The following is a 27,946-nucleotide window of genomic DNA, read 5'->3' as shown; positions in this document are numbered from 1 at the left end:
CATCTGCTCCCCCTGGGGCAGGAGACGAGGGAAGGTGAGAGCAGCAAACCTCACCCACTGTCTGGCCGTGTTTCGTACCAGCATCACCCTGTGCTGGGGTGGAGCAAACCCGGGGTGGGGGGGAAAGGCAGCCTGGGCTCCTTCCAACCAGGGGGTCCCATTCACCAGCCTGGGCTGGGCTGCCAGGTGTCCAGTTTTCCACTGGAGGCTCCGGTTGCAAAGGGAAAGGGGCAGCGACCGGTTGGCACAAAACATCCAGGTACCTGCAGTAACTGGCCCCACCCCTGGGGGAAGAGCCGCAGCGCTGGGAGGGGCCAGTCGGTGCCGCAGGGTCACTGTCAGGGGCAGGGATTCCCTCCTGCCTGGGCCGGCACCGGGCAGATGGTCAGGGGAGCCGCGTTGGTGCCCGCGGCGTTGGAACAGGGACAGAAGAAAGGGCGCAGCGTCCCGGAGAAGGTGCCGGTGAAGGTGAAGAGATGGGACCCGTCAGTCACATTGTAAAACGAGACCTCGCCCGCCTCGTAGTCCAGGAAAACCCCCACCCGGCTGGGCCTGGCGCTCACGGGGAGGGGGGTCCAAGGGGAGGTGGAGACTGTGTATTTATCCCCACTCCTCAGACTCATGGCCCAGTATCCTTGTTTGGTTGTGAGTGTGACCTTCCCCTTCCTGCTCACAGATTCCCTGCAGACCCCCAGAGCCCAGTCAGTCTTGTCTCCCACCTCCACCTCCCAGTAACGCCTCCCGCCCGCGAACCCCTCGGCGCCCAGCACACAGGCAGAAGTGTCAAATCTCTCGGGGGTGTCGGGCAGATCCTGGCGCGTGTCTCCGTGTCTCACACGTTTCCGATCCTCAGACAGGACGAGGTTGGGATGAGCCGTGTCTGGATCCAGCGTCACGTCCACTGGGGAGAGTCACAGAGTCAGGGCCGGGGGCAGGGGCGGGTCCCTGGGGTCAGCGGGAAATTAACCTGCCCCCCCGTTAATCGCTGTGCGGGGGGGGGGGGGGGGTTATTACCTGAGGGGAGTCAGGGCCCCTCTGCCCGTGAGGAGACACAGAGCGGGAAAAGGGCAGGAGGAGCGGGGGAGGGGCGGCAAGCTGACAGTGGGGGGAGGGGCAGGGTAATGCTGGGAGAGGAAGGGGGAGGGGCAGATGATGGGGCAGAGGGGGAGGGATGGAGCAGAGGGAGCAACCGTAGGGCCAATGTGGGGCAAGAGGAGCAGGCACAAGGGGACAGAGGGGTGAGGGAAGGGGCAGTCCCCAGGAGGGCTGGGGGAAGGGGCAGATGCTAGGAGGGCAGAGGGAGGGGTGGACACCAGGGGGTAGAGGGGGAGGAAGGGAGCAGAGGGGCACAGGGGCAGACAGAGGGGTGTGGGGAAGGGCAGGCCCTAGGGAGGCAGAGTGGGGAGGAGATGTGGGCACCAGTGCGGCAGAGATGGGGTGGGGCCTACACCACAGGACCCAAAGGGGGGCCCAGGGAGGAGACCCCCGGCAGGCCGAGGGGCAAAGGGAAGAGCAGGCACCAGGGGGGCAGATTCCCAGGAGCGCTGTGAGCGAGACACGAGGAGTCGTCCTTCCACTCTGCTCTGCGCTGATCAGGCCTCAGCTGGAGTCTTGTGGCCAGTTCTGGGCCCCACGTTTCAGGAGAGAGGTGGAGAAATTGGAGGGTCCAGAGAAGAGCAACAAGAACGATGAAAGGTCGAGAGAACATGAGCTAGGAGGGGAGGCTGAAGGAATTGGGCTTGTTTGGTTTGGAAAGGAGCAGACTGAGAGGGGACATGAGAGTGATTTTCAGGGTGTCACAAGGAGGAGGGAGACAAATTGTTCTCCTTGGCCTCTGAGGACAGGACAAGCAGCAAGGGGCTTAAACTGCAGCAAGGGAGGTTGAGGTTGGACATTAGGAAAAACTTCCTGCCTGTCGGGGGTGAAACACTGGAATAAATTGCCTGGGGGGGGAGGGGCGGTTGTGGAGTCTCCATCCCTGGAGATATTGAAGAGCAGGTTGGACACACACCTGTCAGGGATGGTCTGGATGGTGCTTGGTCCTGCCGTGAGGGCCGGGGACTGGACTCGATGACTCTCGAGGTCCCTGCCAGTTGTGTGATTCTGACGGAGGTGAAGGCAGAGAGGGGCCTCAGGGAGGCAGAGGAGCAGTGACCAGAGGGGCTTGTACCAGGGGCTGGAGGGGGATGAGGGATGCAGGGTCAGGGGGGCAGAGGGAGAGGGGCAGGGAGAACTAAGGGGAAGGTGGAGGAAATGTGAGAGGAGGGGGCAGGTAGCAGGGTGGGGGTGGGGGAGAGGAAAGGGGCTTGTGCTGAGGGGAGGGGGCAGGGCAGGAGGAGAAAGGGGAAGCAGGAAGGGGCAGAGTGGGGGAGAGACAAATGCCGGGGGACAGGGATGGGGAAGGCACCAGGGCAGATGGGGTGAGAGAAGGTTTTATTCGCAGTGGGTGGGAAGGGTGGGTGCCAGGGGGCTAGAGAGGCACTGGGGGAGGGATTAAAGGCAGGGGGCAGAGGTAAGCAGGTGGGATGGCAGCAATGGGGCAGGGGAGGGGCAGGCACTAGGGCTAATGGGGGTCAAGGGGGAGACAGTGAAGGGAAGGAGGAGTGGGAGGGATGGGAAGGTGTCAGTGGGGTAGGGCTGGGGTGAGGGGACAGGCTGATGCTGGGAGAGGGAAGGGGAGGGGCAGACGAGAAGAGCAGAAGGGGGTAATGGCGTCAAGAGAAACAGGTACCATGAGGACAGAGGGAGGGGGGTGAAGGGAGGGGCAGGTTCCAGCCGGGATTTCCCTAGGACCTCTGGGGGGGTGTACACCAGTGCTCCCTCCAGTTGTTCCTAGCCGTGTGTGGAATACATTTTATGACGTGCACTGAGGCGCGCCCAGCAGACACACGGGCTGTGGCCATGTGAACGCTCTGCTGATCTGCTGGGCATCTCCTGACTCTCCCCTGAGAACGCAGGGCGGGTGTGACAGCAGGGCCCGGACAAGCTCTCCTGGCTGCTGTCTGTGCCGGTGTCAATGGGGCTGATGCGGCTGCCCTGGCTGAACCACTAGGCTACGTCTAGACTGGCCACAAATTCCGGAAAAGGGATGCAAATCAGGTAAGTCAGCATAGGGAAATCCGCGGGGGATTTAAATATCCCCCGCAGATTTAAATAAACATGTCCGCCACTTTTTTTCCGGCTTGTACTCAGGTAGGAATAAGAGATCGTCCGGAAAAGGGCTTTATTCCGGAGGATTGCGCCAGTCTAGACGCTTTTTTTCCGGCTTTTCCCCAAGCCGGAAAAAAAGCGTCGGACATGTTTATTTAAATCCGCGGGGGATATTTAAATCCCCCGCGGATTTCCCTATGCTGACTTACCTGATTTGCATCCCTTTTCCGGAATTTGTGGCCAGTCTAGACGTAGCCTTAGTGTGTAAACAGGGTCTGAGGGAGCCCCTCCCCCGGGACAGCTCATGAGGAGCCGGATTGGGATGATGCCAGGCCCAGCCTGTATTGCCAGGGACACGCCTGCCCTGTCTGGGGCCCAGCCCACAGAGCTGGGCTGCCCGGGATCCGTTCTGCCTGGGGCTGGGCACAAACCACTGAGGTGCCATGTGGAGTCAGGAAATGTTGGGGCCCTTTTAGTGTCTGAGTGACGGGAAGCAGCAGAGCTGGGCTGGGCCTGCCTGGGGGAGGGGACCCTCAGCACCAAATCTGTGCTGGGGTTTGCCAGGGCTGAGCCCCGGCCCCTCTGGGCTCGTCAGTTCCCAGCCCCGGCACCTCTGGGCTCACAAAGTCCTGCAGCGCCCACAGACTAACAGAGAGACGACTGATAGAAATGTAGCCGTGTTAGTCTGGTGTAGCTGAAACAAAATTAGTATCAGATTCAAGCTACCTATTCCATGCCACGTGTAGCCACGGGCCGGAATTTAAAAATGGCGGCGTCTGGGAAGATGCAAATGAAGCCCAGGATAGCCTAGGGGGCTAGTGTAGACATACGCAGAGAGATGACTAGATTTGTTGTTGGTTTCTCAGGTGCTACAGGAGCATGCGTTGGTTTTTGAGGGTTTTTTAAGATACAGACTCAATTGGCCCCTCTGAGACCTCTGGGCCTGGCAGTTCCCAGCCCCGGCACCTCTGGGCTTGGCCCATCAGTTGGGAAAATAACAAACATGCTGGAGCCCGGCACCTCTCCGGTGACAGGTTAAGCCCTGGCCACCCCCACACGCCCTACGCTGGGGAGCAGGGTGGGACTGCCGGGGGCTGGTGAGAAGAGGGCTGGTGGCCCAGGGGTTTGCTGGCCCCTCTCTCCTGTGCAGACAGAGCTGCCTGGGCCAGACGGAGCCTTTGGCTTGGTTCAGTGACGGCTGGAGCTGCAGTCACAGAGCTCTCAGGGCTGAGCCCTGCTGGGGACAGTATGCGGGTGAGGGGGAGCCCGGCCTGCACTAGCCACGAGGTTCTGCGCTCAGAGCTGCCATCGCCCAGAGCTGGTGGGACCTTGAGGGACGGGCTGAAGGCAAGTGGAGGGGGGGCAGCAGAAGGTGCCGGTGCCAGGCCATTGGGAACAGAGCAGTAGAGGGAACAATGGCGCAGCAAACAGCAGCAGCCAAAACATGGGTCTGTGGGACTGTTTCAGAGACGTCACTCCAGCGCCCTGCTTAGTGCCTGGGAACCGGATAGAAAAACACGTTTCCTAGGAGGCCAAGACTTTTAAAATCCATTAATTGCCAAGGTCGTTGTGTCACAACATCGCTAGCGCGACAGGCCAGTGTCTGGGGGAGTTTCTGTATTAATGGTGTTGTTATTATAATTAATATTTATGCAAAATCAGCCATATTGGGCCAGACCCCTGATCCCTCTGCCCAGTGTCCTGCCTCCTGCCACTGCAGTGCCTGGAGCAGCCAGAGGGAATGAGCAGAGGAGGGAATCGTCTAGTGAGCCCTGCCCTGTCGCCCACTCCCAGTATCCAGTCCACAGGGACTAGGGATACTCAGAACAGGCTGGCGCATCCCTGCCCACCCTGGCTCAGAGCCACTAGCGGAGCGACCCTCCGTGAATGGATCTTGCCCTTTCTGACCATGCTGTGATTTTGGCCTTCACCCCACCCCCGGCAGAGCCCCGCCGGCCGACTGCGCTGCATGAGGAAACGCTGCCTTGTGCGTGGGTCAGTCTCGCTGCCTGGTCACGTCACTGGGTGCCCCTGGCCCCTGTGTGCAGTGAAGGGGAAATGACACTTCCTGACTCACGTTCTCCTCACCTGCCCACATTCTCCAGGCCTCACGTGGCCCCAGGGGCAAGGAGGGGGTGGGAGACTGGCCGGCCAGGTGATGAGGGGAAATAGAGAGGTGGGACATGGGGGGCAGACCCCAGGGGGCAAAAGGGCAGCATGGGGAGGGTGGTTATCAAGGGGGGAGGGGCATGCAGGGCAGGTGCCAGGAGAACAGAGATAGGCAAAGGAAGGAGCAGTATCGGGGGGGGGGGGGGCAGAGCAGAGGGGCAGAGACAAGCAGGGCAGAGAGGAGCAGGGCAGGCACCAGGGGGCAGAGTGGGGACAAGGGAACAGGGGAGCAGAGGAGGGTGGAGAGTTGGGTGAGGAGAAGGGAGGGCACAAGGGGGCAGAGGAAAGGTGAGTGGAGGGGCAGGACCCAGAAGTTAGGGGAAGGTGAGTGGAGGGGCAGGACCCAGAGGGGAGGGAAGGGCACCAATGGGCTAGAGGAGGAGGGAGGGGAAGGAGCAAACATCAGGGGGCCCAAAGAGGGCCAAAGGCAGGGACTTGCGCTGGGAAAGCAGCAGGGAGAGATGGGCCCAGGGGGCCAGGGGAGGGGAGCACAAAGGGGCTGGCACCAGTGGTTTGGGGTGTGGGAGGGTGCAGGTATCGGGAGGCAGAGGGGAGGGGAGGGGAGGGGCAGGCACAGGGGGTGAGGGAAGGGCTCATGCTGAGGCCTATGTGGGGCAGATGCCAGGGGCCAGAGGGCACAAGGGGCGGGAGGAGGGGCAGGTGCCAGGGGGTGGGAGGGCAAGGGAATGGGGGGGATGTCAGGGGCTACAAGGTACAAGCAGCAGGTGCTGGGGCACAGGGGTGCAGCCTGGAGTGCGACAGGCACCAGGGCCAAGAAGGGGCCAGGTGTGAAGCAGCTACTGGAGGCTGAAGGGGGCGAGGGAAGGGAGGGCACCAGAGGGCAGGGGGAGGGGCAGGTGCCAGGGGACAGAAGGGGGAAGGGAGGGGCAGACAAAAGGAAGGGGGAGGGGAGGGAGCAGTGGGTGCCGGGGCAGAGGGGGTGAAAGGAGGGGGCATGAGGAAGATGGGGGGGTGGGGCAAGTCACATGTGAGGGTGCAGAGGGGCGTGAGGAGAACTGGGGCAGAGGGCGGAGAGGAGGTGGGCTCAGAGAAGGAGGAGGCAGGGGGCAGGAGTTGGAGGGCAGGGAGGGAAGGGGGAGGCACCAGGAGGCTGTGGGGAGGGGAAGGGCAGGTGTCAGGGGGGTAGAGGGAATGGAGCATAAGGACAGACAGAGGGAGGGAGGGGGGGGACAGGCCTCCACTTCCCTGGCCCAGACCTGGGGCAGGGCAGTGGAGGATGGGAGGGGGGTGCAATTGCAAACCAATGGGCTGTTGCTAATGAGGGCAGTGGGGAGAGGAGGGGCAATTCCCCACTTCCTGACCCCCCCCCCCACACCTGGGAGAAGCTGCCTTGGGGGCCAGTCCCAGTTCACACCCACGTGGCTGCACTGGGGGTTTGCACGGGGGCAGGTGCATCGGTGCAAGGGAACCCGGCTCCCACGGCCTCAGACACTGCTGTGCCGGGGCCGTGCCCCTCCCCTCACTGAGTTATGGGTCAGTAACTGCAGGTCACTGGGGCTGGGGGCTGGACTCTGGGCTCCCAGGTGGGGCTGCCCCACTGTGCTGCAGAGCCAGTCTCACCCCCATGCTCTGCCCAGGGCCGTGTTTAGACCCGGGGAGCATCGGCAGCAGGAGAGACTGAGGGACCCCACGTCAGACCCCCGGAGCCCAGCGGTTCCAGCCCCCACCTGAGGGGGGACCCACATTCCCATCCCTGCCCCGCCCCACACAGGGATGGGACCTGGGGCTCCCAGCTGGGTCCCAGCCCCTGGGCTACAGGCTGGAAGGGAAGCGGCGGCACCTGGCTCTGTCCATGGACACTCGCCAGCAAACTCAGCCTGGGGCCGGGAGCAGTTTCACTGGACCCCAAATCGAATTGTTCTGCCGATGAACCATTAGCACCCGATTGCCCAGCCCCTCTGCAAACCTGCCTGAGCAGCTGAGGCGCCCAGGCCCCAGTGACTGGCAGGGAGGGACTGGCCCCGGCCCCAGCCCTGGCAGTGACAGGCAGGCCGGGCTCAGGACACCAGCTGGGACACTCCAGAGCGGCTGTGAAATGTGCCCTGGCCAGGAAAATCCCCCCAGCCCTGATCTCAGCCCACAGACCCGGCTGCCAGTGGAGACTCGGCTCCAGCCTGAACTCTCTGCCCAGAGCGACGTGTCCCCTGGGCCCTGCGAGCGGCACAGACCCTCTGCCGCTGCCCCGGCGTCTCCCAGCACCGGCACTGGCCACAGAGCCCCTCCAGAGCCCAGGGGGGCATGTGTCTGCAGCTAGTGACTGCGCCAGCCACCCCCCGGCTCCCTTCGCCCCGTCCTGGGGCAGACACGCTGGGGTCTCATACCAGGCTCTGCAGACACAGTCACACAGCCAGGCAGTGTCCCAGAGCTGGGGGGTGGGGACAGACTGAGGTTTGAGTCACGGCACTGAGAATAGCCCTGCAGACAGGGCTCCGACCAGCCGCCATTTACAGATTTACTGAGCCCCCATCTCAGGCTTCTGAGCCTCACTCAGCCCAGCCTCAGAGTTCTGTCCCCAGGCTGCAGAGCGCGGAGGGGACCCTGTCGGGGGGAAGCAGTTTCATGGCCCAGGTCCAGGCGGGATGATCGGGATGAGCTGGGTCTGCCCCTCACAGCGCGCACGGGGACATCGTCTGTGTCCACTTCCCCCCATTGCTCCATGGCCCCTCCCTTCACCCCCAGGGCAGGGCAGGCAGCGCCTCAGCCCCTGGGCAGTGGGACTCCCAGCCACAGCTCCTAGGTCAGTGTGAAATGTCTCCCCAGAGAGCTCTGCACACCTGGCACACGCACAGCTGGGGCCCAGCCCCCTCCCGCCCTGGACCCCTCGCAGCTCCTGGCCCAGGAACAGCCAGCTCAACAGATGGCAGAGCCAGGGCCCTGGGGCCAGTGCAGTGCTGGGTGCACTGCAGGGCTGTTACAGCAGTGACCTCACTGTGGCTGCCTCATGGCAGGTTCAGGCCCTGCCCCGACGTGGGGAGCTGGAGCAGGTGACCCCTGGAGGTCCCCTCCCTCCCTGCATTGCTCTGAGTGTAGGTCACAGCTGCTCTGGGGCTGGCCCAGGGCCGGGGGGCTCTAAGTGTGGGGTGTGGCACATGGCAGAGCTAACACCGTTAGTCTACACAGCGGGGTAAAGTTGAAACAAGCGACGCAACTTGAGCTACATCAATTGCATCGCTGAAGTCGGAACAGCTTCTTTCAGCTTTTGGTGCTGCCTGCACAGCAGGAAGTCTGAGTTAGAGCCCTCGTCCTCCCTCTCCACTTCCTCCTGGGAAAATGAGGGGCACAGGAGTCCTCCAGCTCGACATTATGTCAAAATAAACACTCGTAGTGTAGACACGGACTAGGTGATTTTGGAGTCATGCTGCTGTGCAGATGCACCCTTAGTGACCCTGACAGCTGGGAGCTCAGTGTCCCCGGCAGGGTTCAGGGCTGGCACGTGGCTGCCTGTTCCCGGCTCAGCTGGGGTCACTGGGCTGTGTGGACAGGCCAGGTTTCCCAGGATGGTCCCTTTGCTCAGGCTGCTCCCCTGGGAATTGTGACATGACACGGGCATATCAGTAGCTGCAGCAGGGGAGCTGTGTGTGTATGGGGGGGGGGGGGCCTGCACAGAGGGAGTCCTGGCTCCAGCGTGTCTTGGAGCTGCAGAGACAGGGCAGTTTGAGAGCGGAGAGCTGAGGAGCTGGAGGCTGCAGGGCCCAGTCACACTGCCCAGGCACCCGCTGGAGGGGGGGATCAGCACTGGGGGAGCTGGGTAGATCTGGCATCTAGTCCTGTTTGGTGAGGATGGTGCCTGAGGCAGCCGTAGGAACAGGAGCCAGTGAGGGACGGAAACCCTGTGAGGAGCCCTGGGTGGGGGGGGACAGGCAGGTGCATGGAGCAGACAGATGTTCTGCACCGTCACAGGCCCCCCAGTGAGTTTGTGAACGTCCCTGGGTGCCCTGCTCTGGACAGTAAGAGACCCCGGAGAGCGCGGACCCTGGGCCGGTGGTGGTGCAATATGTGTGCATGGCCCCTGGGCTCTCTGATCCCTGCTGGAGCTGGCCAGGCCCTCCCAGCATGCTCCAGGGCTCACAGCTGCCAGCAGCAGGCTGGGAGCGAACACACACACGGCTCCGCCAGCGCTGTGAGGCGGAAAAGCTGCTGCTCTGGGGGTGCAGGTTGCTGTGGGCAGGGCAGGGCAGGGCAGCGTCACAGCTGGTTATACAACCTGTCTGCAGGGACAGGGCCTGCCTCTCCCAGAGCCACAGGGACACTGAACCGCTCCTGCCTGGGCATGGTACGCTAGGGCTAAAGCCCAATCGGAGCCTGGCTCTGCTGCTGCAGGGAGGAGAGAGCTGGGCCATCAGTGCCAATGATGCACAGCTGAGAAGGTCCCTCCTGCAGGGCTCAGGTACCAGGAGGAAACATTTCCTCACCAATCAGCCCTTTTCCAAGGAGACCATGTCCCTGCTCTGCAATTGCAGAAGGGGCAGGGATAGCTCAGTGGTTTGAGCATTAGCCTGCTAAACCTAGGGCTGTGAGTTCAATCCTGGAGGAGGCCATTTAGGGATCTGGGGCAAAATCAGTCAGGGATGGTACTTGGTCCTTCTTTGAAGGCAGGGGACTGGACTCAATGACCTTTCTAAGGTCCTGTCCAGCTCTAGGAAATAGGCAGCTCCATTCATTTCAATAAACTTGGGGTGTCACCTGCTACTGTGTTTCTATGATTAACTGATCTATAGAATGCAAGACTGGGTGAGACCAAAAGTCCATGCAGTCCTGTCTGCTGTCAATGCTGGGTGCCCTACAGGGAATCATCAAGCCTGTCACCTATTCCCAACCCCTGACAGACAGAGGCTAGGGGACATCCTAGCTAATAGCCATTGCTGGGCCTAACCCCCCAAAATTTATCAAGCTTTTTTTTGAACCCTGGTAAAATCCTGGTCTTCACAACATCCTCTGGCAAGGAGTTCCATAGATTGACTGTGCGCTGCATGAAGAAAAACTTCCTTTGGTTTGTTTTAAACTTGCTACTATTAATTTCATTTGGTAACCTCTAGTTCTTATGTTATGGGAAGGAGTAAATAACACTTCCTTATCTACTTTCCCCACACCAGTCATGATTCTATAGCCCTTTATCACGTCCACTCTCCGTTGTCTCTTTTCTAGTCTATTGCTTTTGATATGAAAGTGGGAAATGAGGCAAGAGGTGGGATGCCGTTGACATGAATAAAGTATCAGATCTATGTACAATACCTGCATATAGCTGGGCTCTTCTCAACCCTGAAAGCAAATAGAGAGAGATGAGACCTCCCTTGAATACAGACACACGGCACAGGACACAGTGTGCAACTCGGTTTACATTAAGGGTGTGCACATGGGGAGCAGGGAATGGAACTCACCAAGCCCAAATTCAGTGAAGAGTTTCCCTAGAAAACAATAAACAAACAGATCTGGACTCAGGTTGATAAAAACGAGATGGGAGTCAAAATCCTACAGAAGTTTCTCTTTAGATGAGAGGCCCTGAGGCATTCCTTACAGTTCCATACTCTTGCACGGCCCTAAGCCAGGCACGAGGCCCAGGAGTGCTACAAATGAGACAGCTGAGCTTCTAGTATTAATATGCATTGAATTCTAACCTGTTCCTGACCCAGAGGAAAAGCGGTAGGACACCCGGCATCCGTATTTTTAACAGTGCAAGAGTGATAAGGAGAATTGCAGCCCAGTAAACTTTAGTTCATGTCCTGGTAAATTGGTTGCAATTATAAAACAGGTGGGTGCTGAGCACCCACTGGCAGCTAACTCCCCATCCCTCCCAGCACCTCCCACCCACCACAGATTAGCTGTTCTTTGGCATGCAGGAGGCGTGAGAGCTGGTGCACTCAAAGGAGGTGCTGGAGCAGAGTTGGAAGAGGTGGAGGGGCTTGGAGGAAGAGCTGGAGAGGAGGCAGGTCGGGGGTGAAGTGGAGACAGGAGAGGCAGGGGAGGAGGAAAAATGGGGTGTGCAGGGGTGGGACATGGAAGGGAAGAGATGGGTGAGGCCTTGGGGGAAGAGGTGGAGTAGGGAGTGAGGCTGTCACAAATCATGGGTAGTGTGAATGGTTAGCATGAGTACATGAGTGAATCTACAGTAGGTGAGCTGAAGAGAGGCCATGCTGAGGCCCAGGCAAGAGCCCCAGAGGATTATGGACTTGTTTACAACTTTAAGAAGAAGGACTGTGTGAAATAAAAGAACTGAGTATGTAGCTGAGGCAGTGTTTCCAGCATTTCCAGATAGGAAAAAAGTAACAAGGGAAGAATCTAACCAAGGACAGACCATTGACTTCCACCATTGTTTCTCACTCCTGGTGAAGCAAGCAGAGCAAAAACCGGCTGTTTCTGGATCAGTCATAGACACACCAGTAAGAAGAAGGGGGTGTCACTAACAGACATCCCCCCACCTGGACTGTGTGCTACCAGTGGATGATATCCCACGGGACTGGCCCCTGCCGAGGGGATATATACCACACCATTTTGCCCCACGAGTTGGAGGCCATTGATTCAGCATATTGGGGTGACGTGCACGTCGGACTTCCACCTCAACCAAATTAACCAACATCACCTGGGGTCTGGCCAGCCCCAGGGGTTGGGTGTGTGTGTGTGAGAGAGAGAGAGAGAGAGAGAGAGAGAGCATAAGTGAGTGAGTGTGTATTAAAGTGAATTAAGGATTAGGCTGCTAAATTGGGTTAAGGATTAGATGTAGATTGTTAATTATTCCATTTAAATATTGCTTTTAATGCCTTTTAATGCTTGTGGTGCCTTTTAATGTCTTTTAATGCTTTTTTAATTGCTTAGTACTAAATATACATATACATATAGTGCTTTTAAAACTGCTCCCGAATTGCATGCAATAAAACTGGTTAAAGGGATGTTTAAGATACTGTGGAAGATTCTTTTGTTCTGTGAACGTTGAACCAAATGCATACTGTGATATGGCTTGATGAACCGGATCACAGCGCCCTCCTGTGACAGGGCTTGGGTCAGAACAGGGGGGCGTTGAACACCCCCCTGCACATTAGAAAGTTGGAGCCCTAGCTGGTGAGAGAGGAGACAGCAGAGGACCCACAATCACACTGCAGTGCCTCAGCAATTCTCCTGACTGTCAGTGCTAAATTAATGCCATTGTGACAATTTTGAAACTATCAATTACAACTTCAGTGACTGACAGTTGAGAAATTCACAGTTGCACATCTACCCCCTGCCCGAGCCTTTGTGCAGCCAATGTCTCCCTACCCCCCTCCCCCTTCCTGATGGAGAAGGTAGAAACATGGTAACAGCTTCACATTTCCCCATCACTAAACATCTAGGGCTCGTCTACATTGGCCCCTTTTCCGGAAGGGGCATGCTAATTTTTCAGATCGTAATAGGGAAATCCACGGGGGATTTAAATATCCCCCGCGGCATTTAAATAAAAATGTCCGCCGCTTTTTTCCGGCTTTTAGAAAAGCCAGAAAAGAGCATCTACACTGGCCCCGATCCGGCCCGATCCTCCGGAAAAAAGCCCTTTTCCGGAGGATCTCTTATTCCTACTTCAAATTAGGAATAAGAGATCCTCCAGAAAAGGGCTTTTTTCTGGAGGATCGGGCCGGATCGGGGCCAGTGTAGATGCTCTTTTCCGGCTTTTCTAAAAGCCGGAAAAAAGCAGCGGACATTTTTATTTAAATGCCGCGGGGGATATTTAAATCCCCTGCGGATTTCCCTATTACGATCTGAAAAATTAGCATGCCCCTTCCGGAAAAGGGGCCAATGTAGACGTAGCCCTAGCGAATGACAGAACAAGTCATTCGCCTGCTCCCTTCTGTCAGGGACTAGGAAGCCAATCCCTGGGCTATTTCAATGGTGGGGGCACTGGTAGACAGAGCTCGTATGCAGAATGGAAGGAGTTACATTGGGGCTCTACTTCGTATGTGCTGTAAGGCAGACAGGGCTCCATTTCACAGGAGCCCTCAATAGCTGCTTAGAAAGTACAAGCTATACCCCCTCCCTGCTAACAGTAAGGAAGACACGTTACCTTTCTCTTCACGATGTTCTTCTGCAAATAAATCATAAAGAAGAGGATTTGATTTTACATAGTGCACAGTTACAGGAGAATTTTCTACTACTATATATATACACAGGTGTAGAGATGTTCGCACTGACTGCATTACTGTCAGCCCCTCCTGTAATGTGATTATCTATCCATTTTTCCTCAGTTATTATTATTATTCCCACTTCTTTACAATTGCCACATAGCTCTGCTCCATAATTGGGGCTTCTGGGTTTAACTGTTAAACACCAATAAAAATCCCTAATAAAAACAAATACTTCCAAAGAGAACCAGCTATAACAAGAGAGCAGTGACTGAGTCTACAGCAGTGGTCTCCAACCTTTTTACACCCAAGATCACTTTTTAAATGACAGACCAAGCCAAGATCTACTGCCCCACCCCTTCCTTGAAGCCCCGCCCTCTCTGTTCTCCTCCTCTCCATCACTTGCTATCCCCAATCCTTATACTGCTGCTTTAAAAACAAAATTCCCACCATTTCTCACAGCTACTCATCTCTTCTGTTGCTTTGTGAGTAGCTGCTCCTCAAATGAGGAAATCTAATGTAAATGTACTGCGCAGGTGTGCAGTTCAGAGAGGGCTCAAGAGCTACTCTTAGAGCCTCCGAGATCTACTGGTAGCTCGCGATCTACTGGTTGGTGACCACGGGTCTACAGAGACCCTGAAACCAGTCATCTGAGATAGGAACTGCCCCCTGCATCTCAGGCTGTAGATCTAGCCTTCAGGTGACAACATTCAGAGCTCTTTCATGACTGATAATTTAGTCAGAGTAAAACATGTACCAATGATAATCCACTGCAACCCCTACAATTACTGTATGGGTACATCTGCACAGCAGCGTTATTTCGCAATAACTGACATTATTCCGAAATACCACAATGCGCGTCTACACAGCAAACTTTTATTTCAAAATAATGTAGAGCTGGAGAATTTCTTACTCTGACTTCTGTAACCCTTATTGTACAAGGAGTAAGGGAAGTTGGAGAGAGAGTGTTCTTCCCTCCACTGCCTGCTGTGCAGACAGCATCAAAAGCCGGGTTAAGTTATTTTGACTTGAGCTGCGCAATTGACATAGCTGAAGTTGCATAGCTTAATTCAACTTTAGCCCTGCAACGTAGACGTACCCATATATGTGACCTCCCCAATCGTGCCTGTTTTGGCAGCCCCAAAGTTGTTCTGGACATTTTATTTTCTTTGCTTTACAACTGCAATACAATTGTCAACACCTCACAACCTCCCTGCTCCCACACAGACACAGGGTAGCCATGCCTGCCCCACTCCAGAGGGTGGTGACCTGCCAGTTGATAAATGCTGGGTTAATTAGCACAGTAGGGATGCTCATGGGAACCACATTACTGTGATGATTTCAAGAGGTCAGTCAACCTCCCATATCTGCAGAGAGTCTTGCTACAGGCTCATCTTCATTGTTTGCGAATAGCTACATGAAACCTTTAACAAGCCCCATTGGCCAGACACTGACCTTTCTGTCTCTCCAAGTCTGACTGCAGCATCTCTGGGGGAGAAAAGGGAAAGAGGCAGAGGTGAATTCCACCAGCCAGGTAACCCAATTGCTATTGGGCCTGCCCCACATTAGCCCTGAACCACCCCCAGAACTATCCCTGCTTCCCCTCCTTCAGTCTCTCCTATATACATTCCCAGCTCCCTGCCTTGGCTCTGAGGTGCCCACACCACCAGCTCTTGCACCCCCTGCCACCCAGCTCCCTGCTCTGACTGCTGCACTCCCTCCCCCTAACCCTTTGCTCTGAGCCACTTGCATTCACCCACCCATGGTCTCTGAGAGTGTGTCTAAACTACATGGCTCCATCGATGGAGCCATGTAGATTAGACTGATCGGCAGAGGGAAATGAAGCCGTGATTTAAATAATCGCGGCTTCATTTAAATTTAAATGGCTGCCGCGCTGAGCCAACAAACAGCTGATCAGTTGTTTGTCGGCTCAGCGCGCTAGTCTGGACGCTCCTATGCTGACCTGAAGCCCTTTATCGACCTCCCCGTTATGCCTCGTAGGATGATGTTTACCGGGGAGGTCAATAAAGGGCTTTCATGTCGACAGGGGAGCATCCAGACTGCCCCGATCTGCCGACAAACAGCTGATCGGCAGAGCAGGGCAGCCATTTAAATTTAAATGAAGCCGCGATTATTTAAATCGTGGCTTCATTTCCCTTTGCTGAACAAACAAATCTACATGGCTCCGTCGATGGAGCCATGTAGTCTAGACGTACCCTGAGTGCCCTGCCCCACTGCCAGGGGGGTGATGTAATATCACCAGTGAGCAATCCCAGTTATTTTCACCCTTGGAAGAGGTGAGAGTTCATCTGGGAGTCTGAGCTGAGGTTTCTGCACGCAGAGCAGTTGCTTGTGTGCAGCTTTGGCCATGCCTCTTCCAGGTAAAGAGGAACCATTGAGCAGGGTTCAGGGTTGCCACTTCCCTAATTTTAATCACAAGATGGCTGGTGTTTTCCTTAGGGCTCTGTCTTCTGCAGTCATGTGATCATGGGAGACTCCCCGCTTTTGCTTCCCAAAAAACTAAGTTCCTAGCTTTTGTGGTTGGGAGAAGAGGTGGAAAACGTGACCCCTAAAGGCTGTGGAATCTGAAGGCAAATAGAATGACCCCAAATCGCTGTTGTTAGGTCAGGAGGCCTGACTCAAGGTCTTGGAATATCGGAGCTTGGCTGTACTGAGGGGCTGCACATGCTCCTGATTCAATGAAATCACAAGGACAGGTGGGACTGAGACTGAGCCCCCTGACAGGGCCAGCTCTCCTGGGCTGTGGCGGAGGTGGAACTGTAATGCAGGCACTTTGTTTTAGGGGCTCCCAGGCCAAGGGCTCCAGGGAGAGGACAGAAGGGAACCAAGAGGTCTAAATCAGTAAGGCTATGTCTAGACTGCAGCACTTTTCTAGGATACTGGAGGTGTCCCAAAAAAGCAATTCTGCATCTAAGGAACATGTCTGCTTTTCTGAATTTTTTTTGAGAAAGCAAATGCACTTTGTTGCCATCCCTGTAAACCTCATTTTACGATGCATAAGGGATGTGTTGAAAGAGCATTTTTTTTTCTGAAATTTGGCTCCCTGTAGATGTGCTAAATTTCGGAAAAGCCTCTTTTGAAAGAACATTGAAAAAAGATACGCAATTTGCGTACTGTCTAAATCCATGCAAACTGGACTGAGAGGAGCTTCCACCTGACTTCTAGCACGGTGGTCAGGACCTTTATTTGAGAGACCCAGGTTCAACTTCCCCTTTACCTGCAGGGGACAAAGCATTTGATAGGGGCCTCCCCGTAACCACTGAGCCCTGGGATATTCTGAGGTGGGGATCCCTCAGTCTCTCCTGAGACAGCTGTCCCACTATGTATCAATAAGCATTTCTGGGTCTCTTGCATAGCAAGTGTGGGCCCTCCCCAAGGGTGCCATGGCGTCTCTCTCTTTCAGGCTATGTCTACACTGTGTTCTTTTTCCAGAAAAAGATACACAAATTGCAAAATGCAATTTGTGTACCTTTTTCTGCTTTTTTTTCGTAAGAGGCTTTTCTGACATTTGGCCCCATCTACATGGGGCAAAATGTGGGGAAAACCTCCTCTTTCAGAAGATGCCTTATTCCTCATAAAATGAGGAATACAGGGCTTCCGAAAGAATGCGTCTGCTTTTTCGGAAACTGTTCCAAAAAAGTGGACACATTCCCTGGACACAGCAGAGTTTTACTGGGATATCTCCAGGATCCCGGAAAAAACTCTGGAGTGTAGACATAGGCTGAGTCCCAATGACAGTAGTTAGTCCTAGAAGAGATGGAGGTGGGAGCTGAGGTGAGACCACTCTTCTGAGGGGAGATGCTAAACCAAAATCTGACACCCAGAGGAGGGGGGAATTAAACCCTTTCAGGTGAGTACTCTGACCACTAGGTTAAAAGTTAGAAGGGAGGCGGCACCATCTCCTCTGGCCAGATTTTATTTGGGTGCTGTCCTGGAAGATGAGGTCTGAAAACACCTGTCAGACTGGAGCCTGTCAGCAAGACCACTGTCCAGACAGCCTTCTCCAGCCACTTTGTGGATCACTCTGGGGCTTAATGGTGAGATGGGCTTATGGCTACCATATTTCAGGACACTGCTGGGGGAGGAGGAATACTGGAGAGGAGGTGCACTTGGAGGGTATTTGGGGGGCTCAGGAGGGGTGTATGTACTGGGTGGGGTACCTGCGGCCTCACACTTGAGATGGGGAGCTGTATCGCTCTCTCTCAGGGTGGCATGGCAGCTTGTGCAGGGCTGGGATGCAGCCCCAGCCCACTAGTCAGTGCCCCAAAACCCTAACACATTTGTTAGTCTTAAAGTAGCAAGATGCCTTGTTTTGTCTCTTTAAAAAGAAGAAAAGACAAACAAAAAACCAACCGCAGAGAATCTCTCATTCTCTCCCCTTTCTGCCCCTTCTAACTTTACCTTTTGCTCTGTGCTGCCTCCAGAAGCAGTAGCCAGCCGGGGGAATGAGAACAGCCAGGCTCACCCACAGAGCCACCATCCAGGGACTGACCCTTGGGAAAAACAGCTCTGCAAGAGAAGGCACCATATGACAACAAGGAAACCGCCTAATGGGTTGCTCAGGGCTGGCTGGGACCAGTCTGTGTCAATGGAAGCCCCAACAGAGATTGGAGAGGCCTGAGGACTAAAGAATTTACACACCAGTGGCAGCCTCCCAAGCATGAACATGAGCAATCGGCAGAGGTGACAGGGGGCAGTGATAAGAACTAAGATCACAGAGGGATTTAACGTAAGTTAACATAAGAACAGCCAAACTGGGTCAGACCAAAGGTCCATCCAGCCCAGTGTCCTCCTGTCTGCCCACATTGGCCAATGGCAGGTACCCTGGAGGGAGTGAACAGAACAGGGAATCCGCACATGATCCCGTCGTATAATCCATTTCCAGCCTCTGACAAACAGAGGCGAGGGACACCATCCCTTACCCGTCCTGGCCAATAGCCATTGATGGACCTCACCTCCATGAATGTATCTAGTTCTTTTTTGAACCCTGTTAAAATCCAGGTCTTTGCTACCTCCTCTGTCTCTTAACTAGCGTTATTTCAAAATAACAGTGGGAGTGTCTACACAGTCATTCTGTTATTTTGAAATTATTGGCTTATTCTGAAATATGTAAACCTCATTCTCCAAGGAATAACGCCTGTTCTGAAATAGCTATTTCAAAGTAAGTTGTGTGTAGACACTCCACTGCTGCTCTTTCTAAATAAGCGTGCAGTGTAGATGTACCCTGAGGCAGGCTCCACGCCTGCTGCAATCCCAAGCTGCCCAAAATGGCTGGCTGCTCTCTGCTCCAGGCACCAAGGAGGAGGGGGGAGGTTTCGCGCACTGACCCTGCCTCTGACAAAATTTCTCAGCTCCCACTGGCCAGTTTCTGAGCTCGCACTGGTCTGATTCCAAGCTGAGAGATTTTGCTGGGGGGGCGGTGGTGGAGGGAGGGGCAGTACATAAAGCCTTCACCTCTGCCTGGTGCCTGGAGCAGAGAGCAGCCAGCCATTTTGGGCATCTTGGGATTGCTGCAGGCGTGGAGCTACAGGGAGCAGTAAGCCACTTAAAGCTGTGGCCTGCTGTGAAGCAGCTAGCTGCTCTGTTCCTGAGACCCCAGTGGGGTGGCCTGTAGGTCAGCTCCACTGCCAGATCTTGCCCACCCCAGCTGTAAATCCTTGCCCCGAGGTCAGTGTCTCACTCTGAGGCTAGGTCTAGACGGCAACATTTTTGCAGGAAAAGCTACACAAAATACACGCCACATTTTGCATAGCTTTTTCCGCGTTTTTTTCAGAAGAGATGGGGCTAAATGGTGGAAAAGCCTCCTCTTTCGACAGAGCCCTTATTCCTCATGGAATGAGATATACAGGGCTCCCCGGAAGAGCGCGTTTGCTTTTCCATTAAAAAAAGAGAAGTGCAAACGTGTTCCCTGGATGCGGCAGGGTTTTTGCAGGATGCCTCTGGTATCCCATAAACCCCCCTACCCTAGACAGAGTCCGAGGGATCAAATGGCTGGGTTTGGTTATTTTTTGTTCTTGTTCTTTTACCATTTTACTACATTTCTTACAAATCAACAAAACTCTGCCACAACATTAAAAATGCTGCCACTGCACCAGAGTTTGACACTAGGGCCTGACCCTTCGTTCCTTACTCAGATAGAGAGCCCACTGAAGCCAGGGCAATTTGTCCTGACTCCTGCCTGCAGCCTGAGGGGGCCTTTGGTGCTGCTGTTAGATTAGTGCCATCTTAGGGATGTAACCAAGAAAGAGCCCAGGGAAGAGTGCAGCAGAGGAAGTCTTGTGTTACTCAGAGGAAAGCCATGAGCAGAGGTCTGTCATCAGCCCACAATAATACACACTCCCTACAGACATCTGCAGTGTCTCATCAGGCCCCTGTGCAGTGTGGTCGGGCACTGACCTGCTATGGAAACTGTTGATATTTTCTCTTGGTTGACAAGCGGGTTCCTGACAGAACAAGACAAATTCTGGTTGGAATCTTCTGTTATAACAATAGAAATCTGACTGTGAAACAGCCCGTTGGCTTCCTTGGAAATGTCTTCAGAGGCAGATGGGAGATGCTGCCCATGGTGATCTCTCCACTGAGCCTGGGGTTCTGGGTGCCACCCAGCCGATTGACACACCACCCGGATCCCTCCATCCTGGTGACCATCCACAGAGATGTGGGGGTCTGAGCCGATCGCTAGAGGAGAATGGAATGAACCTGTGTTAATTCTACCCCTTCAGCAAAGTGGACAGGAGCCTAAACCTTCAGGAGAAGGAGCAAATGAACTTTCTGTGTCCCAGCACCCACCATCAGAGTGAGCTATGTGGAAATGCACCATAGGTCAGTGGTCCCAAATGCGGTGCCCGCGGGCGCCATGGCGCTCACCAGGGCATTTGTGAGCGCCTGCCGACAACCTGGGCTGGCGCTGGCCCCGCCCCCGGCGCGCAGGGGGCGCCGGCCCCAGGCACGCGGCACGCACCGGCACCAGGTGCGTGGTGCTCAGGCAGCCCCATCCCCGGGGCACATGCGGGTGCTCGGGCACACAGCGCTCGTGCGGCGCCGGTGCCAGCCCCAGGCGCGCGGCTCAGGCGGCGGCGCCAGCCCCAGGCCCATGGCACAAGGCACTTGGGCGGCTTTGGCCCCGGGCGCAAGGCGCTCGAGTAGCCCCGGCCCTGGGGCACATGTCTGTACCGGATGCAAGGGCATCCCCATCCCCTGGTGTGACCCCGGACGTGCGGCCCCGCCCCCAGGCACCCGGCGCGTGAGTGGCCCCACCCCCGGGCGCCTGGGAGCCTCAAAAGGTTGGGGACCACTGTCATAGGTTGTGTCACTGAGTGCTGGGCAGATTGTTCCTTTCAATCTGGCCTGTGATGCTTTCCTCAGCTAAATACTAGGGATGTAACAGTGTAACTGGTTAACCAATAAGCGAAAGCTTATAGGTGAATACTATAGACTACACACATTCCCTCCTCCCCCACCACTTGCCAGTAAATTTTTTAGCTGGCTGGCCATCAACCCAGCTCAGTTCTGGCTCATGCCAGGTCCGGGATCGACCCCTGCTGCAGCTCTGCATTTAAAGTGTATTAGGAGCCAGGTGGGCAGGCAGCCCAGCTTGTGCTGGGTCAGGAGCTCAGATCCCGCCTCTGGACAGGGGCTGCTGCCACCCCATGCTGCTGCCTCTGTATCAGAGGCAACAGCACTGGGCAAAAGGCAGCCAGTCCATGGGGGGAGCTGTTTTTTAAACCAGCTCCCCTCGTAGACCAGCTGCTGCCTGGCACCCCACGCTGCTGCCTTTGTATCAGGGGGCTCCTCAGGAGTGAGGCTGGAGCACACTGGCGGCTGGCCCTACCCCCAGGGACTATAGAATAGTCGACTAAACGATAAGAATTCACAAGGTTACTCGACTATTCAATTAATCAATATTTAACATCTCTACTAAATACCAGAATCTCACTAGTGCATGAACCTTCAAAAGCTGAATGCTTAGCTTAGAGGGGACATGATACAGGAAGGGCCAGGCAATTGCATTGTTTTGAAATAAATTCGAAATAATGGACAACATATTCTGACTTCTGTAAATCTCATTCCACGAGGAATAATGCCTCTTCCAAAAGAGCTTTTTGAAATAGTGGAAGCTCCATTGCTGCTATTTCAAAATAGCTCCTCCCCAGGGCCACTCAAAGTAATTAGTCCCTAGTGCTTTCTGGGACTCTGAGTCTAGGTAGCGCATCCACATTAGAGGAGCCTGCCTTGAACTAATTTTGAGGCTTCCCTGTAGTATAGATGTGCTATTTCAAAACAAGCTATTTTGGAGTATTTCTTCCGGAATAGCTTATTCCGAAATACGGGTGCAGTGTAGACGTACCCTTACTGATCCATAAAGGGATCTTCCCTCTTGCCCCAGGACAGTTTATATTGCTTAACAGACTTTGGTGAGGGACCTTGTCAAAGGCTTTCTGGAAATCAAAGTACTATATCCACTGGAATTCCCTTATCCACAGGTTTGTTGACCCCCTCAAAGAACTCTAGTTGATTGGTGAGACGTGATTTCCCTTTACAGAATCCATGTTGAATAAATTATGTTCATCTATGTGTCTGACAGTTCTTTCCTTTACTATAATTTCAACCAGTTTGCCTGGCATTGAAGTTTACTAGCTTTGAATTGCTAGGATTTCTTCTGGAGTTTTTAAAAATAGCGTCACATTAGCTATCCTCAAGTTTTCTGGAACAGAAGCTGATTTAAAGGGTAGGTTACAAACCACAGTTGGTAGTTCTGCTATTTAACATTTGAGTTCCTTCAGAATTTTTGAGTAAATACCATCTAGTCCTGGTAAAATATTATTCTTTAATTTAACAATTTGTTCCCAAACCTCCTCTAATGATGCCTTAATCTGGGACAGTTCCTCAATTTTGACACCTAAAAAGAATGGTTCAGCTCTGGGAATCTCTTTCATCTCCTCTGCTGTGAAAGCCAATGCAAAGAATTCATTTAGTTTCTCTGCTTCTTGAGAAATTAAGGGGCATCTCACAATGAATGATTACCAGTTTTTTTTCACTACTAGCAAATCAAAACAGGAAAACATAGTAACTGACCTGATACCATTAGTTCCAAAAAGGCTTCTTCATAGAAGACTCTGGATTGAAAGAGGCAAGTGTACTGCCCGTGATCAGAGGGCCTGACAGGGCGTAGTCTCAGGGAAACATTCCCATTAGTGATGTCATCTTTCAGCAGCTCTGTCCTCCCATGATATTCCAGCATCTGCCCATCATACTGATCCTGGCCCTTGGCATACTGGTGCACGACTGCAGAGAATTTCAATCTGAACCACCGCAGCTCCATGTCCTGAGCACTTGTCCTGGGGGAGAGGTGGCAGGGCAAGACGGCCTCCCCACCAACAGGGACGGTGATTGGATGGTCAGGTCCAGTCACTGTGAACTGCGCTGTGGAATGTATCAGCAGAAAAAGGTGATTCAGTCAGAGAAAAGCTGGATGGGCAGCAGCATGGCAGGGCACTAGAGTGGGCTGGTGCAAACAGAAGCGTGGATACTCTGCTGCACTGGTGCTTACACTACAGCAGCCCAACCGTTCAGCTAGCAGTGGTCCAGTTCTCTAACAGCGACGGGACATATGTGACGAGCACCACAAAGGGGAAGAGGCAGGACCTGGAGCAAAATGACCTGAGGAAATGCCACTGGGCCTGTGTCCCTCCAGCTGACCCAACTAAGAGATGGGCTTTAATGACACAGTTTAGCCCAGGGTGAGGAACCTTTTGGGGACCGGGGGTTGCTGACCCACAGAAAAATCAGTTGAGGGCCGTGCACAAGTGAGAAGCCCCTGACTGATAAACAGAAAAACTCTCCATATTCCCCTAGCACACCAGAACCTAAGGGGGCCCGAGCTAATAGATTTTGTATGCTCCAACCCTGCAGATGGGTTGGCTGGGGGGCTGGAGCGCTAGCACCGGCTCCCCAGTGCTAAACCTTGGGGGCCAGATCCAGGCAAGCCAGGGGCCACATCCAGCCCCCGGGTCTGAGGTTCCCCACCCCTGGTTTAGCCCATCATTGTCAGTAAAGCATTTTAGTCACCATTTGTATGCTCTTGCATCGCACACTGCTTCATTGTGCTACATGCTACCTGGGAGCTGGTTACCATGATGAGGCCAGAAATTGTACATTAATTACAGACAATAACTCCGTGAAGGTGGCCATCTCAAGCCCTCCAAAACTAGGAAATGCCAGAATGAAGGCTCTGCACAGTCTTTAATTACTTGGACAAACGGTATTTTTTCCAGAGACGTCCTGGCTCATTCATTGCACAGAATGGATTGTGCTCACTGAGGGTATGTCTACACTGCATTCCTCTTTCAAGAGAGGAACGCAAATGTAGACATTCTTCAACCTCACTTTATGAGGAGTAAGGGTTATTCCGGAAGAAGGGTTTTCTTTTGAAATAACCGCATCTTAACAGCAGCTTTTATTTCAAAATAGCAGCCACCCGCAATTATGAAAATGAAGCATGGGATATTTAAATCCCCGCTTCATTTGCAATTTCAGATGTCTCCATTTACATTCCTCTCTAGAAAGAGGAATTCAGTGTAGACATACGCTGAGGCTACGTCTACACTGGCATGATTTTCCGAAAATGCTTTTAACGGAAAACTTTTCCGTTAAAAGCATTTTCGGAAAAGCGCGTCTAGATTGGCAGGATGCTTTTCTGCAAAAGCACTTTTTGCAGATAAGCGTCCGTGGCCATTCTAGACGCGCTTTTCCACAAAAAAGCCCCGATCGCCATTTTCGCGATCGGGGCTTTTTTGCGGAAAACAGTACTGTGCTGTCTACACTGGCCTTTTTGCGCTAAAGTCTTTTGGAAAAAGACTTTTGCCCGAATGGGAGCAGCAAAGTATTTCCGGAAAAGCACTGATGATTTTACATGAGATCGTCAGTGCTTTTCCGGAAATTCAAGCGGCCAGTGTAGACAGCTGGCAAGTTTTTCCGGAAAAGCTGCTGATTTTCTGGAAAACTTGCCAGTCTAGACACAGCCTGAATGAGAAGCTATTCAATGCTGTTTTTATCTTAGACATTCAGTGAGGGCTCCAGACCATATTTACTGCCCCCTCCAAAACCTGCATAGGATACAGTGTTGTATTGTCTGTCCAAAGGACATTTTGTGGTGTTTGTCCCTATGAGTGTGCCAATTAACAGTAATAACTGTAGGTTCACAATGTTATTTTGAGGTAGGAAGGTTTCATTATCTCAGTTGTCCAGATGGGAAACTGAGAGTTGAAGGCCAAAATTGTTCACTCACTTTGGATGCCCAAATGGAGGCACCTTGGGCCTGATTTTTCTGAGCATACCATTTTCTTATGGTATGTCACACATCCACAGCCTGGCTCCCCTGGAATTCACTGGGAATGGTGAATGCTTTGCACTTTCCCAGGCAACTCTTGTGCTCGGGGCTACCAGAGAGCAGTGCTGAGCTGTAACACCAGCCTCACGGCCCTCAGGGAAATGCCATCCCAGGAGGGAGAAACTCTTGGCTGGAAGAACCCGTCAGCTTACTGCAGTGACATTAGCAGAACGTAGCCAAAAGTCTGGAATGAAGAGGCTAGTTTGTGACTTGCATGGCCTTCCAGGTGAGCAGACATGGTGAATGACATGAAGCTGTAATCAGGGTCGGACTGAGGCATGGGCGAGCCAGGCAGCTGCACAGGGCACCAACCAATGGGGGGCGCCTGATGGCAGCTGTAAGGGGTGTGCGGCGTACCTTTCAGCTGACATCAGGCAACGCGCGCCCAGCTCCGATAGCGCCGGCCAGCAGCGCCCTTCCTCCTACGGCCACGGGCTGGGCTGGGCAGTGCATGCGCCGTGCACCCCGGGGATGGGCCTGGGCATCCTTGAGGGGCAGGCTCGTGCCCCACAGGTGGGCCTACACATGTGCTGTGCGCCCAGGGGCGGCGCCACGTGCCCTGGCCCAGGGCGCCAAAAGGGCTCGGGCCAGCCCTGGCTGTAATGTGTGAGAACTGGTGCTTTCAGAAGGCAAAGCTGTACAAGAGGCAGAAATCTCATGGCTAAGTACAAATTCCCACCTATTGCCAAACGGTGAATGTGCAGAGCAATGAAGAAAATGACATAGCCAGGCAGGGAGGTGCTCACAGTGAGGCCACGAAAGAAGGAGAAGATTGTCCTCTTCATTGTAGCGTGCTCTGAACAAGAGGAGAAACAAAGAGAACCAAACCTGCGTTAGCCAGCTGCTGCCATTTCTCTACAAGTGCAGTGAACAAGCTGCGGGACACAGTGTGCTGCAGCACAAACAGCAGAAGCTAACAGACTATATGAAAACAACACTTAAATGTGTCATTAAAGCCTCTTACATGCCTGTAGAAATTGTTGCATAAAGCTGGCCAGGTCCCTAGCAGCATCCTCGTCCTTTTGTGCCACGTCAGCAACGCAGAGGGGCCAAAAAGCCAGTGTAGGCTGCAGCATCCAGTGGGGAATGGTGTCAGCGGTGGGGAATGAAACAGTGGTGTGAAGCCGACGTAACCAGCTTCGGGCACCTTCTGGCAGCCCCTCTGGAAAAAAGGTAGAAGGCTGGTGGGGGTGTGGTGGGATGCAAAGGGTGTGGCTTGAGTGCTACTGAACCTCAACAGATGTGATAAACCTTGGCGGCTGCTGCCTGATAGAGTAAGATGAAAACCCTGAGGCTGCTCTATATAATGCCAGGGTGTGAACTGGCTCCTGGCAGCTTCAGGAAAATTAGCAAAAAGCCACGTTTGTCCTTCCTTCCCCCACATAGGTCCAGGTCTCAGACTGGCAGAATGTCTCACTGACTCCCGGTCTGGAACTGCAACATTAGGGCCGGTGGACAGGAGCATGTACCTGTTAGTGGCATTCCCGGACCACCAGGCTACACCGTCATCCCCCCCGCTCAGTCTTGCTGCCCACTGACTGTTTTTAATCACAGCAGGAGACAGTGAGGGATCCCAAGGTTCTGTGATTCTGTTGTCTTGTGAGAGGTGGGATGGCCTCAAGCCCTTTGTTCCTCTGGGTAGAGGTTGGAATTGAGTCTAGGTGTCCTGGGGAGTGCTTTGTGGCCTGAGATAAGCATTATAAGTGAGGCATCCACATCCCCTCCTCCTCCAGTGCTTCCAGCAAGACATGCCTGAGGCCCCACACTCCAGGTCTGAGGTTCCCAGCTGTGTAATGTGCATCTCCCTGAAGTCCAGAGTTAGGGCTCAGGACACACCCTCTCCTTGGCATGTTCTCTTAGTTAGTGTGTGGGCATCTCCCTCCCCATTCATCGTAGAGGCAGCCAGGGCACCTAAGCCAAGATCTGTAGATGCCAGTGATTTTCAAGGTGTCTAAAAGTAGGGCACTGCAACTCTCTGGTGCACAATGGGGGGACCTGGCACAAGCTGGGCCAGCTGATTCACGGCTTACACCAGGTCCCCCTTGCTGTGCTTTAGCCTTTTAAATGCATATTTAAAAAGCAGAATCACAGGGTCTGGGACTGGGCATGAGCTGGGAATCAGCCGATTCCCAGCTTGTGCTTGGTCTACACTACTCCACTGTCCACAGCAGAAACAGTGCTGGGGGAAACCAGTTTTTAAGCTGGCTCCCACCAGCACCAGCCCTCCCCCGCCCCCTTGCTGCCACTGATAGGCAGCAAGGGGGGAAGTGACCAGTTGAGGGACTAGTTGAGTAGCCAATAAGCTTTTGCTTACTGGATGGTCAACTAGTCACTTACATCCCCATCTCCTACTGTGTGTTGCTCACTCCAGTCCCCAAATCATGCTTGTAACACTTTTCGGCAGAGTCTTGGGTATGTCAGGGTGCAGGCCTGACCCCAGTAAGGGGGTGTGCCACTGCCCCCGCCAGGACCTGTGAAGTGTGGCTGCTTTGAAGCCTGGGAAACCTGCCAGTCCCATGGGAGCAGTTCCAGCTGAGCTCCTTTGGAAACGCTCAAGGGCCTCTGTCCTAGGTAGAGGTAAAGCCAAACATATCCAAGAACCCCGAGGGTAGCAGCAGCAGCCCCTCCCCCTCGGGCTGAGTATCTCCCCCAGGTATGCCACGGTCTCGTGGACGCGTGTAAATTGCATGTCGCCTGTGGAGGGGGAGAGTTTCAGAAGCCCAGGGGAGTTGGGGGGGGGGTCAATGGGGCTTGTGCTCCTGAGTCCCTTGGGCGGTTTACAAAATCTCCCGCTCCCGGCCCCACTAACACCCGGGCTGCGCCATCCCTCGCCCTCTGGCTCTGGAGCCGCGGGGCAGGAGCGGCTGGCGAGCCCTTCCCCCTCCCAAGGGCTGCGGACGGCGCTCGGATCCCGCGCCCAGCGCCGCGCGACCCGGCAGGGGAGACGTTCCCAGCCCGGCGGCAAAGAGCCGCGTGATCCTCGCAGCCCCGGGGCAGCAGCAGGACTCGGCCCGGCGGCAAAGCGCGGGGCTCGCAGGGACCCTACCTGGGGGGGGGGGGGGAGTCTGCGCCGCTCCGGGCTCCCCAGCGGCCCCGCTGCCCCCAGGGCCCA

General features: G+C 54.4%; 1 protein-coding gene across 1 annotated transcript; it reads right to left on the bottom strand.

The window, feature by feature from the left end:
• Positions 1-212: 212 nt before the first annotated feature.
• On the bottom strand, positions 213-27,861 carry LOC149522841 (butyrophilin subfamily 1 member A1-like). The gene is made up of 10 exons (XM_089771091.1): positions 25,799-27,861; positions 25,514-25,630; positions 22,521-22,868; positions 19,842-20,123; positions 17,847-17,954; positions 14,880-14,912; positions 13,367-13,387; positions 10,719-10,745; positions 10,573-10,599; positions 213-901 (listed from the first exon to the last, which is right to left on the bottom strand). Exons 2-10 carry the CDS (start codon positions 25,617-25,619, stop codon positions 339-341), a joined length of 1,515 nt encoding a protein of 504 aa, XP_089627217.1. The 5' UTR covers positions 25,620-25,630; positions 25,799-27,861; the 3' UTR covers positions 213-338.
• Between the last annotated feature and the right edge of the window lie 85 nt (positions 27,862-27,946).

The sequence above is a fragment of the Pelodiscus sinensis genome, chromosome 19, assembly GCF_052426305.1.
Source record: "Pelodiscus sinensis isolate ZL-2025 chromosome 19, ASM5242630v1, whole genome shotgun sequence".
NCBI classification, from domain to species: Eukaryota; Metazoa; Chordata; order Testudines; family Trionychidae; genus Pelodiscus; species Pelodiscus sinensis.
Note: the sequence above shows the minus strand (reverse complement) of the source record. Positions and strands in the feature narration are given on the sequence as shown.